This window comes from Poeciliopsis prolifica, unplaced genomic scaffold (genome assembly GCF_027474105.1).
Source record: "Poeciliopsis prolifica strain line A6 unplaced genomic scaffold, Auburn_PproV2 SCAFFOLD106, whole genome shotgun sequence".
Taxonomy (NCBI): Eukaryota; Metazoa; Chordata; class Actinopteri; order Cyprinodontiformes; family Poeciliidae; genus Poeciliopsis; species Poeciliopsis prolifica.
In genome coordinates, this window is record NW_026562481.1 from 962,142 (window position 1) to 976,882 (window position 14,741).

At 35.5% G+C, this 14,741-nt stretch overlaps 1 protein-coding gene and 1 pseudogene across 1 annotated transcript; both read left to right on the forward strand.

Annotated features, from left to right (window-relative positions):
* Positions 1 to 884: 884 nt before the first annotated feature.
* LOC129354242 (G-protein coupled receptor 4-like) lies at positions 885 to 6,042 on the forward strand. The gene is made up of 4 exons (XM_055023752.1): positions 885 to 958; positions 4,770 to 5,011; positions 5,207 to 5,391; positions 5,487 to 6,042. Exons 2-4 carry the CDS (start codon positions 4,808 to 4,810, stop codon positions 6,040 to 6,042), a joined length of 945 nt encoding a protein of 314 aa, XP_054879727.1. The 5' UTR covers positions 885 to 958; positions 4,770 to 4,807.
* A 5,171-nt stretch (positions 6,043 to 11,213) lies between these two features.
* LOC129354235 (G-protein coupled receptor 4-like) lies at positions 11,214 to 12,430 on the forward strand (annotated as a pseudogene).
* Positions 12,431 to 14,741: the final 2,311 nt, after the last annotated feature.

Here is a 14,741-nt window from a genome sequence, read left to right on the forward strand (position 1 = left end):
ATGATACGTAAGGACTTTCATTATTACCTATTGGAGGAAAAACTCAGACCACAGACAAATATGAACCAGAGTTGCTTCACAAAGTATCCAAACTGTGGGTGTAGTCTGTGAAACCATTTCTATGGAGAAACCCCAGACAGGATTTTGATGTGGATGGTATCTAAAAATATCTCCAATCTGTTAAGAGTTGATTAAAAACAACCCTAAGCCATAATAACAGATGACATCGACTGTGATACCGAAGCATTCAAACTGAATCTGGTCAACCTAAACTAAACATTCTGAATTACAGAATGTTCTTCTTGAAAAACAAGGAGACTATAGAGGATGTTTTTATATTCCATTCAAGATTTGGACATACATGCAAAAACTTTAACTGAACAATGTTTCATTCTTTATGTTTACGGTCAATCAAAAATCAGCTTCTGCGCTGAGGAATGAAAGTTTTCCACATCAACTGGACATCATGGGAAAATCCTCACAACTCCAGCAACATGATCTGCAACGACAGCGAGAGAAGAAACGACACTGATGGGAACTCTGGAGATTACAGTGGATTCTCAGACTGGATCAATTTGATCACCATTGGGATTGGACTTCCTTTGACTCTGATGCTCATCGCTGCAGTAGTTTTGCAGGTGAGTCCAGTGGAATTTAAAGAAAATGTTATTTGACATTTTGATTTTCCCTGTAAGGATTGTTTCCCCCTCAGCATTTGTGGAACGGGAAATCCCACATGTTATGAACATTCCCGTTGAACCTTTCCTGTTTCTGTCTTCCAGTTGAAAAAGGATCAAGGATCTCCAGTCTACATCATCAACCTTTTCATTTCTGATCTCCTTCAGCTCTGCAGCAGAATTCCTATGATTTTGTCTATGGATGATGTCATCCCTGGTTTCTTCTGTATCTGGGGAATATTAGTCAGTGTGGGATTCATGATGTGCATCTCAGTGGAAAGGTGATTATGTTTCTCTGTATTTTACACCAGCATGTCTGATCTTCTCCTGCCTCCAAACACTAAATAAGTCGATTTTTTATTGCAGGTATCTGGTCATTGCCAAAGCAGTTTGGTACAAGTTCAGGAGAAACAGAAAAACATATGTTGTGGTCTGCATTGTGGTCTGGGTCCTCCTCTTCCTTTATTGTTGGCTATTCAGTTCAATCCATTCATGAAGATATATACATACATCTTGACCTTTATTTTCCTCCTGCCCTTCCCCTTGTTCATCTTCTTCTTGTGTGGAACCATCAGAGCTCTGTCTGCAGCTCACCGAGTTCCTGCTGATGAGAAAGAAGAATTGTAGCGATTCTGGTTGTTGTGCTGCTTATGTACACAATACTTTTCTTGCCCATCATCGTTTGGTTCCTGTTACAAAACAGTTTGACTCTTCAGACTGTGGCTTCTATTTGTATCTACATGAGTCCTCTTGCAGACACCATTTTGTATTTGCTGATTCGAAAAAGCCTCCTGGACAAAGTTTTAGCTTCACTGTGTTTCTGTAAAATGTCTGATGGTGAGGAGATGAGCAGCATGGGAAATGACAACATGACTGCTCCAAGTACGGACACTGTTTGATCTGCAAGGTGATTCACAAGAGCTTTCAGAGTCATCTGGGTTTGTTGTGTCAGAGGATTGATGAATCTTAAATAGAAATGAATCCCTGCATTTATGTCATTTAAAGCTGCCAGATACAGAAACAGACTGGCTAACTCCACATAATCTGCTTTAATCTCTGAGCAAACCTAACATTTGTGGGACATTATTTATTCCCAATAGTCTTTTTAAAATGTTCATTTTCACATTATGTTTTAAATTTAATATCTTAAAGTCTAGTAAGACTGATTTTGCTGTAAAATCTGCAGCAGAGTTTTCTGTTTCACTCTAACCTTTTAAACCATGAACCATATCTGATGACAAAAAATGGATAACTTACTTAAAAGGGGTTTCAAATAAGCTTTTTATTTTTTTTTATGACTGCAGTATATGTATAAAGTTCACATATGCTTCTGTCATCTTTTTGTCATTACAATAAAATATTATTTTTGAAATATTTGCTCATCTAAAAGTCCTCTGAGAGAGAACTCTCATTATTAACGGTACCAAAGTTCATTACAGTGAAATAAAATGTAATCAAGACAATTAAAACAATGATGAAGATTAATAATTGAAATAAATCCCGACTTTGCAATTATGTAACTTTTATGTAGTCAATAAAAGGTCATCTAAAGGTCAGGAAATGTAAATCTATGGCAGATTTATCTATATGCAAATCTGAACAGATGAAATATTAAATAAGGATCATGGAGTTTGTTAAATGGTGACATGACTCTGAGGTTTCAGCATGACAGTAAAATACAGATTTGATGATAAACCAATCTATCATCATTATGTTATTTTATTTATTCAATGCTATTTTCCAAGTGAGTTTCTGTTTGTTTTCCAGCAGACAAACTTTCTTCACCAACTTCAGGAAAAAAATACTGAAACAAAAAAAAAACATATTTTATAGAAATTGTGTCACTGGAAGACACCTTTGTCATGTCAATCACCTTTTCTGAGAGATGAAATATGAATATATGAAATGAATTGATGCAAAATAGAAAATTATATCATCAAAAAGGAAATGAATGGATGATAAAATTATGTTTACAGTTTATGCATCAGATTTCCTTATCAGTGAACTTTGCTTCTTAACAAAACCATAAAAGCCAGAGCATTAACTGCTAACATCCACTTTAAAGCTTTGAATTAATAATTTTCCTCTGACCAACAGTTCTAAGTGCTACAGAAAAAAAAAAAGAAAGAAAGCTTGATTTGATAGAAGAACATCAGTTTCCACTTCAGTTGTCAGCTCCATGGAAAGCAGCTCAGTGGCTCAATCTGGGAAAGCAAAAGGTAAATTATACTTTGACAAGTTTATTCTTTCAATTAATATTATTTATCATGTAAAGTAAATTTTTCTGCTGCTGATGTGGTGATAACAATGTTTAGGAGACAAGATTCACAAAACAAATGATTTGGTAAATGTCCTAATTAGTCAAAGTGAACAAACCTTTTCAATGCAAGACAAAACATAATTTATCATCCGGAGCCAATTAGATAATAATTAATGCTGGTGCAACAACAACTAAACGAGACCTTAGTCCTCCATGTGGACGTCGCAGGTTGATGACCGTTGCTGCATGTCTTCCCATTCTTATTATTAAGTCCAGCCAAATTAATAAATTCAGTTGGATAAACTATTTTATTTTTTCAGCGCACAGGATCTTTAAAAAACTAAAATAACATGTTAACTTGAAATCAAAATGGTTTAAATTCAAGTTGTATTGTAAGTGATGATGTAATTTGGGATATTTTGATTTGACTTTCCACAGAATTTAGTCAAAGAGATTTGAATTATTCATTATAAAATAAATAATTTGAGTAATAGAGACATAAACAAATTATGATAACACTCTTAATGAATTGAATGATAAAAACTTAGTAAGTTGGATGATCCTAATAACTTGAGACATAGGACATGAAACTCAACAGACATTTGGTGTTTGTTGAGTTTCAAATAAGAACCACTAAGATAATTTTGGTTTCTTCTGCTTTTTGGGTTTTTCTGATCCAGTGCAGCTGCACAGACCAACTCTGCAGTCTGATGCAGTTTGATTTGATTTTATTACTTTGACAATAAAGCAAAATAAAGAGTTAAATAAATGAAAGTTTGAGTGAAAGCAAGCATGTGTGAACTGCGTCAGGATGAAGTTCAGAGGTCCAGCAGCGACAGGGTGCGAAGCGGCAGAGGTGTGATTGGCGTACGCTCCCTGTCCAATGCAGCAACTATTAAAAACTATAATCCTTTATTATTTATTTGATTTTTTTAATAAAAACCAAAACAAGGCTCAGCCTAGCAGGGAGCAAGTAAAGCCTGGCAGCCCACCAGGCTTATGATACTGGAGGACAAACTCTGCTCACCCATCCAAATGATTGGAATCAGGTGTCCCGATCACTTTCATGGCCTCAGGTGTATAAAATGAAGCACCTCGGTTCCTTTAGCAATGCAGCATGTATGACAGAAATATAAAACTCAAAAGAGATGAAATATTTACCTCCTTCCTTTCATGATAGTGGATTATTTGGTTTTTTGAATTTTTTACTGTTTTGTTTTCATTCCTTTATTTAACAAGAAATAAGATATAGATATAAAATATTCTTCCTGTATTAACAAGTGTTTGAATTATTTGCATTCAGTATTGAACTCAATAAAAATCATATTCCTGTCTTTTTAATGACCTCACTGATACCAAATCGATATTTAATAAAGGACTGAGATTCTGACACAAGATGGTTCTCAACATGGCCGGTGACTTGCAGTAAATCACTGCAAGTCACCGGGAGATGAAAAATGTATCTTTCTAATGGCAGAGTGGAATTTCTTACAATAATAAAAGAGAAATGAAAATATCCAAAACAAAAATCTTTTCATTGTGTGAGTTTCCTGTAGAGGTTCCCAGTTAAAATATAACTTTACCTCCAAGCCTGATGCATCGTTGTTGATGCCACAAATAAATCCTTCTAATGAGTTGCAATAAATAGAGAAACCAGAGAATCACAGTTGAAAGTGTCTCAATGAAATGTTGAGAAGAGACCCTGAAGTGAAACATGGCCGCAGTAGATCTGTAAAAACTGAATGTTTGGCGTTTTCAGGTGGATAGTAAATGTTAGGATTTACAAGTCATACAACGATGATCAATACATTTATCATCATTTCTGTTTACAGTTACTCCTGTCATCAAACTCCTGGTTCAACACTGAAGGATGAAAGAGTTGAACTTCAACATGTCTTGGGAAAACAGTTTTAATTACAGCAACATGAACCTCAACTTCAGCGACACTCATTATAACAGTAGTGAAGTCGACGACATATTTTTTGTTGTACATATAGTATCATGGATAAATTGGATCACCACTGGCATTGGACTTCCTTTAATTCTTATAGTGATGACTGCAGTTTTTTTCCAGGTGAGTCCAATACATTTGCAGCCTATTTATTCATAATGGATGAGCTACTTGACTGTCAGCTGTTTAAACTGTGATTCTGTCTCATCTCAGGCTGAAGTCTGTCTTGTTTCTAGAAATGACTGGAACATGTGGAATATTCTACATGTTGATAATATTATAGTGTTGTTCATTTTTTCTCTGTTGTGTTTCTCACAGGTGAGAAAGGGTCAGGATGCTCCAGTCTATGTCATCAACCTCCTCGTCTCTGATCTCATTCAGCTCTGCTGCAGAATTCCACTAGATTTTACTAAACGCAATGATGATAATGGCAAATACATGAATATTGTATTTTTTAGTACAATGGTCAGTGTTGGATTCATGGTGTGTGTCTCTTTTGAAAGGTATGTTTCCATGTTTACTCCTTTTGTCTGATATAAAAATATTAATCGGCCCTTAATAGCCTTCAGAGACTAAACATGTCTTTCTGTTATTGCAGGTATCTGGTCATTGCCAAACCTCTGTGGTACAGATTCAGGAGAAACATCAAGACATATGTGGTGGTCTGCATTGTGGTCTGGATACTTCCACTTTTTTATCCAGTACTTTTCTATGGGACTAAGGACAATAACAGTCATGACACCTTCTTCATGATTGTTCTCCTCCTGCCTTTTCCCTTCTTCATCTTTTTCCTGGTTGGGACTATCAAAGCTCTGTCTGGAGCGCTCAGTGTCCCAGCAGATGAAAAACGACGAATAGTAGCCATTCAGGTTGTGGTGCTGATTATTTACACTCTGCTTTATCTGCCCATGATCATTTCCCTTCTGGGTAACTTTATTGTATTAGATGATGAGTTCCACTTTATTCTCATTGCTGTGTCTTTAGTTTGTTTTTTTCTTAGTCCTCTTGCAGACACAACTTTGTATTTGTTCATAAGGAAAAGCATCATGGATAAGTTTCTGGCTTCAATCTGTTCTTGTAAAATATCCAACAATCAGGAGACGATCAGCACAGATCATGAAAGCAGATCTGCAACAACTACTGAGACTGTTTAGGTTTTAATATCTGTTATGATATTAAAATATAATATCACAACATATCATTTTATGTAAATCAGCTGCAGCAAACTGATCCACAAGAATCAGTTTGCTGCAGCTGATTTTTAAGGTTCATATAATTTTTCTTCTGCTTTCATCTCCATGTAACTTTAGAAAAGTTTGACCCTTGTGACTTTCAGGAATAATTATTTCCTGAAAGTTATTGTAATTGGATCTGAACTCATATTTACTGGTATAATTAAATGCATTTAAACATTTATTTTCATGTCCTAATGTCTGTTTCACAGAACCATGATATCAGATTAAGTCAGGATTTTCCAGTCATCCTGGATGAATTAAGTCTGGACTTTGTGTCACAAAGCAGGACTTTCACAGTGTGGTGATTTCTCCTGTGCAGCCGTCCTGCTCCAGACCGAACTAACAGCCAGACTCAGTTCATCCTGGAGCCTTATCTGCTCGGTTAGCGTCACACTGATCAGAAACCAATACGGTTTATCTTGAATTTTATTTTTTATTGGTCTGTTTTTGACGTTATTGAAATTGAAAATGTTCACAACTTAAACAAATTTAGTTTGACACTTAATTAAATGTATGCAAAGTTTAAATCACACAATTGTTAAAAATTAATTATTCAGATTATAAACATACATATTGTCTCTATCCCAGGAGCTGCTGATGACAGGATACAATTTATAAGCTTTATTAGAATTTATCTTGTTTTGGCTTTACCTGCATGAGCGTTAACATTTCTCTGGTTCTGATGTCCGGTTCCTGTGCAGACTGCTGGGTCCCAACATCCTGCACCGCACCAAACAGAACCTTGTCTCCAATGATACGCAGATGATGTTTGATGCTGATTGCATCTTGAGCAACCGTGACACAAAGTGGACAGATGAGCTTTATTTCACTGCTAAAATAAGCATGAGAATCAAATATATGAGCATAAGTCATCAGTGCAAAGCAGTCAACATTTTATCCAGATGTTTTCCTGCCTGAAAAATGTTCTAATATTTAATATAGTCATGTTTGTCCTGTGTAACTATTAAGATTAAAACGATTAAGCTAAATAATTCTGCTGTCAGATTCTCATGTTACGCTGCTCATTTTTAACATTTAAGTGGTTCATTTGAGAAAATGACAGGTTTTCCCTTATGTGGGATGATACACCAGTTATGTGGTTCGGAGGAGGAGTTAGGAAATGTGCAGCGTCTATGTACCACAAATCTAGAATAAACTTCCATAAAACTGCAAAACAGCTGAAACACTGAGTTCCTTAAATCAAGACTAAAGATAAAACTGCTTGGAGTTGCTTAAGAGCCATAAACACTGGAACATTGACCAATATATCTGATATGTATAGATGACTTTAATCACAGCACTCGACAAACTGGACAGAGACAGAAGAGGAAGAGGAAGAGGAAGAGGAAGAGGAGTGACTCTGAGGTGGAGTTAAGAGGCAAAGCAGAGGAAGAGGAAGAAGAATCATTGTGCCAGTTTTCATCACTGCAACATCATCAGGAAATGATTTGTGACCTACAACAAGAGGCTGATGGAGTTCCTCTCACTCTGCTCGGAGTTCCTTATCCTAATTTTCTCTGCATGGATATTAAAATTATAATGTTATGTAATTCTCACAGCACTGCATGTCCTTTTCCTGAAGTAGATTGCACTGTTTCCATCTAATAAACTTGGCAGTTTAACTTCAGATGACTATGCATCCACAAATTCATTTCATTTTATAATAAACCTTTTAAACATTTTCCTCTGGTCTCATGAAGGCATTTAAATAAGAACATGACAGCTGAATGCGTTCAGTGTTACTAGCGCCGCTGCATGTTCTGATTGTGCTGAAATTGGACCTGATCAGTAATTTTCTGGTTGTGATGCTTCTGCCAGGATGTTACAAATTAGAAACATCACATTCCAAAACCTGCATTCAATGAACTGTTTTACATTGAAAATGGTATTACAGTCATTTCAATAACAACACAAATGTGCACAATAGAAACACTGGGTGCAGGATTTGCAGAGTTAGTCTTTCAGTCTGTGTTCTGTCATTTCTGTCCATGGCAGCAATGATCGTCACCCATCAGACATTGTTGAGAAATTATAGTAATCTTGCAAAAAAGAATAATGTGAAAACAAACGGCACCAAGAGGAAAACTTTTGGTCTGGACCAAACAAGCAGAGCAAAGGATTCATGATGTAAATACACCAATAGATTTCTAATACCATTAACAGGAAGTGACACTTTGTCTTCTGACTTCCTGCAGTTGATATGGCGATCACTTTATCACCATCCATTCTGGAGAGTTTTTATGGTTTTTACTCAGAGATATCTTCTTGACTCACAGTTAACTAATTGATACAATATAATAGAAATAATATTTGTTTTTCCACAATGGGGAAATTTCTGTACAACAGCAGCAAATTAACAAACAGCAACAGATTCACATAAAAATGTAATATAAGGCAAAATAAACAATTTAAGTAAACCGTACAGTAAGTGTTGAACTTTAACATACCACCTGTTCTAAAACTAAAAGCTAAGTACCACAGATGGAGGTAAGTCTTCTCACAGTGTCTGCTTGGTGACATCAGTGATGTTTCCATCAATCATAACTGAAGCTCTCTGAGTTTCATGTTTCATTTTATTAGAGAAACTTCCAGTTAATGACATCTAAGTTTCTGTGTTTTAGGTTTATGTTTGGTCTATAGAACATTTGGCATGTCAAGGTGTATTTACTCTTTTGCATTTTGTTTACAACTCCTGTCCTTAAAGAAATGTGGAAGCAGATATAATCGGCGTTGGGGGATTTTTCCTGCTCTTTATTCACACACTGTTCATTGTTTTGACTGACATGATTTACATGACAGACTTTAACACAAAGCACAATCCCTGAGGCTCTGCAAGCTTCTCCATTTCACATGACATGAAGTTCTGATATTATCAACATGGCCTGAAGCTGTGTTGATAATATCAGCTAATTCTTGTTCTGTGTTCCTCAAAATATGTTTATTGTACTAATGTAGTGATATTAATCATGCGAATGAAAATGAAAAGAATGGTACAGACAGAATCATTTAAGTATTTTCTGACTTCTACAATATGATGTGTGAATAACTCTGCAAACCTTCAAAGTTTGGCTGATTATTCTTCTGATGTAGGAAAGAACATTTCAGAATGACAGACACAATTAAATGGGGATTACAATTCTTTGCAAAAGTCTCACATCATTTTCATTTCTCTTTTGGTCATATTAGATCTTAGAAGCATTGGAAGTTAAATTACTCCTATAGAAAACATCTAGATGTCAGTTTAACGTCTATATGTGTGCATTTATCAAAACTATATTGTGTAGACATTACACATCGTTAGTTTATTATTCTGCAGTCAGCCTGACATTTGGAAGGTGGGCTACCTTTAACATAATGGTTAGTTTGATTTTATCATCAAATAAAAAATGAATTTAATAAAGGAGCATCAAGAGAATGAACCAACTGAGAAGCAATGTGTGTTTGGGACAAACCCCAAGCAGGTGTGTCCAGATAATATCTCTGTTTATCAAACATTTGAATGTCTAATATTGCTATAAATACACTTTGGAAATGCAGAGAAAACAACTTCTGATGCGGCTCTGCAGAACTCACTTAGGATTCATGATTAATCTTTAAGGTAAAAACTATTACATTTAATTATATGCATGCAATATTTTTAAATGACTAAAATAAGAAGTTAACACTTATTTAATCATTGTTACATAATCAATAACAGTAAAAATGGAAATTGTTTTTTTGAATATATTTGATACATCAGTATTATGAATCAGAGACTTTCTGTTGCTCAGATTAGCTGCCTTGTGAGAATCAAAATGTTCTAAAATGATTGCTGTCAGGGCACCAAGCTTTGGAAACATTTTATTTTCCTCCAGTTTTGTATTTTCTGTCTTTTGACAACAACTTCTTTGGTCATTTTCATAACGTCATTTCTTTTTTCCATAATTAGATGTTATAATGGTTTCACTCAAAAGTTTTAGAACAAAGGTGAGCTAGATGTCAGTTATGGAATAACTCCATATAACTTTAAAATGATGCACCATTAACATGTACTTCCTGTTTTGTATTGAAGGTAAAATGTTTGAGGGTGAAAAGGGAAGCAAGTTATACTCAAAGCTTAGTATTGTAGTGTCTTTGTCCCAAATTGTCCTGCTTTGAGGTGCAAAACTCAAAGGTTTTCTCAATAAGGAAGCCCAGCAGATTGCATCAAGTCATCGACTGGCAGCATTCGCTCATCCTGGACACAATGACAGTAAAAACAGTTTGTATTGTGTCAGGAATCTCTCATACTGAGCATGAATGTAATAACATTGAGCCAAAGTGGTAAAAAAAAAAGGGGCTTAAGGAAAAGAAAGTCAGTGTTTTAGTGTTGCCATCACAAAGTCTCCATATCAGTTCTATGGAAATGTCTGAGGGAGTGAGGCGGCGTACAAAATGGATTCGGTTCTACCAGTTCTGTCCGGAGGAACGGACCAGAACTTCAGAAAACTTCTGAGATGCTTGTGGAAGAAAACCCAAAAGGTTTGACCCAAGTTTAAAAGACAGTTATTCCTGATCCTGACCAAATATATGTAAACTTTTGAATTCAACAATAATAATTTAAATGTATTTCTCATTTTTCTGGCATTTGGCAAATATAAATAATTTTGGTAATCCTAATTAACCTAAAACAGGAAAAGTTTGGTCTGAATTATCTTCCCACAGTGAGAATAAATGCATGTCTTTTTATTCAGCTGATGTAAATATCTGGTTCCGACTTTCGGCAGAGAACCTGAATGGAAACATGGCCGCCAGTGGATACAGAGAAGCAGAAGAGTAAACACAGAAAGGGCTTTCTCAGATGAGAGGTGAATGTAGATATATAGATAACAAACCTTATGGACTCTATGGATTTGATGGCACTTAGACTCTGACGATAAATGTCAGCATCTACTGGGTTATGCTTAAGCAACAGTTATAAATGATTTGCACATTGATCATCATTTCTGTTCACAGTTACTCATGTCATCAAATGGTTGAACACTGAAGAACGAACGAGTTGAAGTCCATCGACACGTCATGGAAACAGTTTAAACCACAGCATCATGAGCCCCAACAAGACCCAATGTAAAATGGGGACAATTATTTTAGATCCTTTTGCTGCAAAAATCTTAAACTGGATGAATTGGATCAGCATTAGCATTGGACTTTCTCTCATTTTTATAGTGATGATTGCAATTTTTTATCAGGTAGCACAACATAATTTTAACCTATTAATTTCTAATGAATGAGATATTTGACTGTCATTCTGCTACTTAATCAGTGATTCTCTCTTGTCACAGGTTGTAGTCTGTCCTTAGAAATTATTAAAATATTAAGGAACAGGCGACATCAAGAGTATTGTAATGTAATTAATATTTTTCTGTTGTGTTTCTCACAGGTGAGAAAGGGTCAGGATGCTCCAGTCTATGTCATCAACCTCCTCGTCTCTGATATCGTTCAGCTCTGCTCCAGGATTCCAATAGATGGAACTAGACTCAATGAAACTGATTTCACATACATGAAAATTGTATATTTTGGAATCATGGTCAGTGTTGGATTCATGGTGTGTATCTCCTGTGAAAGGTATGTTTCCATGTTTACTCCTTTTGTCTGACATAAAAACATTAATCTGCCCTTAACAGCCTTCAGAGACTAAACATGTCTTTCTGTTATTGCAGGTATCTGGTCATTGCCAAACCTCTGTGGTACAGATTCAGGAGAAACATTAAGACATATGTGGTGGTCTGCATTGTGGTCTGGATACTTCCAGTTTTTTATCCTGTACTTTGCTATGGGATTAAGGAGTATACGATGGCTGCCATCTACTTTATAGTTTTTCTCCTCCTGCCTTTTCCCTTGTTCATCTTCTTCCTGGTTGGGACTATCAAAGCTCTGTCTGGAGCGCTCAGTGTTCCAGATGATGAAAAACGAAGAATAGTAGCCATTCAGGTTGCTGTGCTGATTATTTACACTCTGCTTTATCTGCCCATCATCATTTTGCTCCTGTATGACGTTTGATGCATTGGCAGGGGAATGGTCCTGCGTTCCCTATGCTGTGGGTTATGCTGGTGGTTGTCTTAGTCCTCTCGCTGACACAACTTTGTATGTATTAATTCGGAAAAGCATCCTGGATAAGTTTCTGGCTTCCCTACGTTGTTGTAAATTATCGATCAGTTAGGAGGCAATCAGCACAGATCATGGAAACGGAATGGCTGCAAATATTGAACTATTTGTTTTGCTGTCTGTTTTGATACAGAAATGTCCGCTACGTTCTGCTGCTTTTGGGGACAACAGAGAGCGAGTTTAAATACTTGGTTTCTCAAAAATGTTTCATTTGTTGGCTAAATGTCTATTAAAAACAAGATGTGAGAAATCAGCTCCTGAAGAAAACTTGATTTGTCTTTATTTACTTTTCATCTTCAGAACATCTCTTGTAATTATTTTGTTTGTGTGTTGAATCTTTAGTTTTTCATGCTTTGATACAAGTTTTGTAGATTGTTATTTTTTCTCTGTAACTCTATAACAATTTATGATAAATATGTTGGAAGGTAATATGAAGCAGCTGAAAATAATGTTCTTTTTTATCAGTGGATTTATAGCTGCTCTTTTTAAAACACCTGATGAGAGCCATGAGATTATGATTCAGATCAGATCATTGGTGCTGAACTATCAGTGACAGAGCTTTAAATTCAGAAGATACAGATCAATGCTGGAGCTTATTGGTCTCATAAGGCTTAAATGTCTTTCATTTTGATTCATTTTTTAAAAAAAATTTTATGTTTCAAAATCAAATAATTTTTTTATTTTTTTTATTTTTATCATATTCACATCAGTCCCCTTTGGATGTGTTTTACTCTTAAACTCTGTTATTTTCACATGTAAGTTTTGGGCTTAATCTGGTTTTGATGCTGATCCACCACATGAGGATGTTGTCATGTTGTATTCAGAAAACTTGGGGATTTAAAGTGTAAAGTTTGAGTTGCAGATTCCATAAACTATATTTACAAAACTGTCTTGGCACAATAACATGAACTACAGCCAGATATTTCTTACAGCAAACCAAATCCTGCAAATACTGAGAATCATCTCCTCAATAAACTCATTGAAATTTTCTTCTTGTCCTGAGCAGATTTCCTTCATGTGGGTCAGAAATGAATCTTTGATCAAAACAGATTTTCCCTTAAAATAATACAAAAAAAAATCCACTTGGAAATTGTTGTTTTGGTCTCATCACTGTAACAAAAGCAGCTCATCAAAAATATGAAACAAACAAAACCAGATTGTCTTCACATTACAGAATTAATGTTTGATAAGAAATAAAATAATAATGAAAAAGCAATAATGTTTTAGTGACATTTATTATTCATTAGATTTCCTCATTAATTGATGCAACAAAGCCAGAGCCTTAATGACTAACATGCTTCAGAAAACTACAGAACAACCAGTTTCATTGAATAAACTCCATCTGAGTTCTTCACAATAAAAACTGAATGGGACAGAAAACAGCTTCCAGTTCAGTCGACCAGTTAGTTGATGGAATCAGAAGCTCCTCTGTGACTGCAGGAATAAAGACTGATTTTAGGTAACTCAAAGGTAAGTTATTTTACCTCTGATATTAGTATAGATTTCATTGAACAGATAAAGAAATATATGTCTTAGATTTTGTTTTTCATTGTTGTGTTGGGATTTTCAGGACTGCTGTTAAAACTAATTATGCTTCAACGTCATGAATGTTTCACAGGGTTCATCTACAGATTTGTGGTACAGATTCCAACGGGACATCAGGTGAGCTTTCACTGTGTATGCTGCAGTCTGGATCTTCCCTGGATCATCATTTATATTCTTTTAGATATAAATGAACAACAGCATCCTAGTTTCCCCAGGTTGGCCTTCATTTGTGTTTACACAATCCTCTTGCAGACACAGTGATGTACATGTTTTTCAGGAAAGGTCTCGTTGACAAAGATTTGTCTTCATTGTGTTGCTCTGAAATGTCCAAGAATCAGGAAATGAGTACAAATAACAGTGACAAAATATCAACTCTGTGTCTTGAGACAACTTAATAATTAAAATGTTGCAGTGGATGAAAAAGCATTTTTGCAACGAACATTTTACGGAACATATCTGATTATTTTGAATAGCAAACTGTGTTCTGACAATATATTTTCCAGCTAAAGATGAATAAACTTCTTCAAAGAATGATGCATGTTTTCATCTGAGACAACTGACAAAAGTTAAACTTTGAATGTTAGAATAAGGGAGGTGAGCATGCATGTTTTGGGAACCTCTTTGTTGCAGTTTGTGTGGTTCTCCTCATGAGGGCGCCAGGTAGCAGCAGGTCTGACTTGTTTGCAGCTTTATGTCCATATGTTTGTCCAATGAAATTTGTTCTGCTTTTATGAAGGTTATAAATGCTTTCACTCCATCGCAGTCATTTCTGTCAAGAAAACAATTCAATCTAAATTCTTGGAGGACTGAAAAAAAAAACTTTGCAGTTCTGGTTGTATTAAAGTCTCCAGCAGAAAAGCAACACGGTCTGTTATAATACCAAATCATGCATTTAAAAACTGCCAAGGTGACTTTTGAATGCCAGAAGTTTTTGCATATTTTGTGAATAT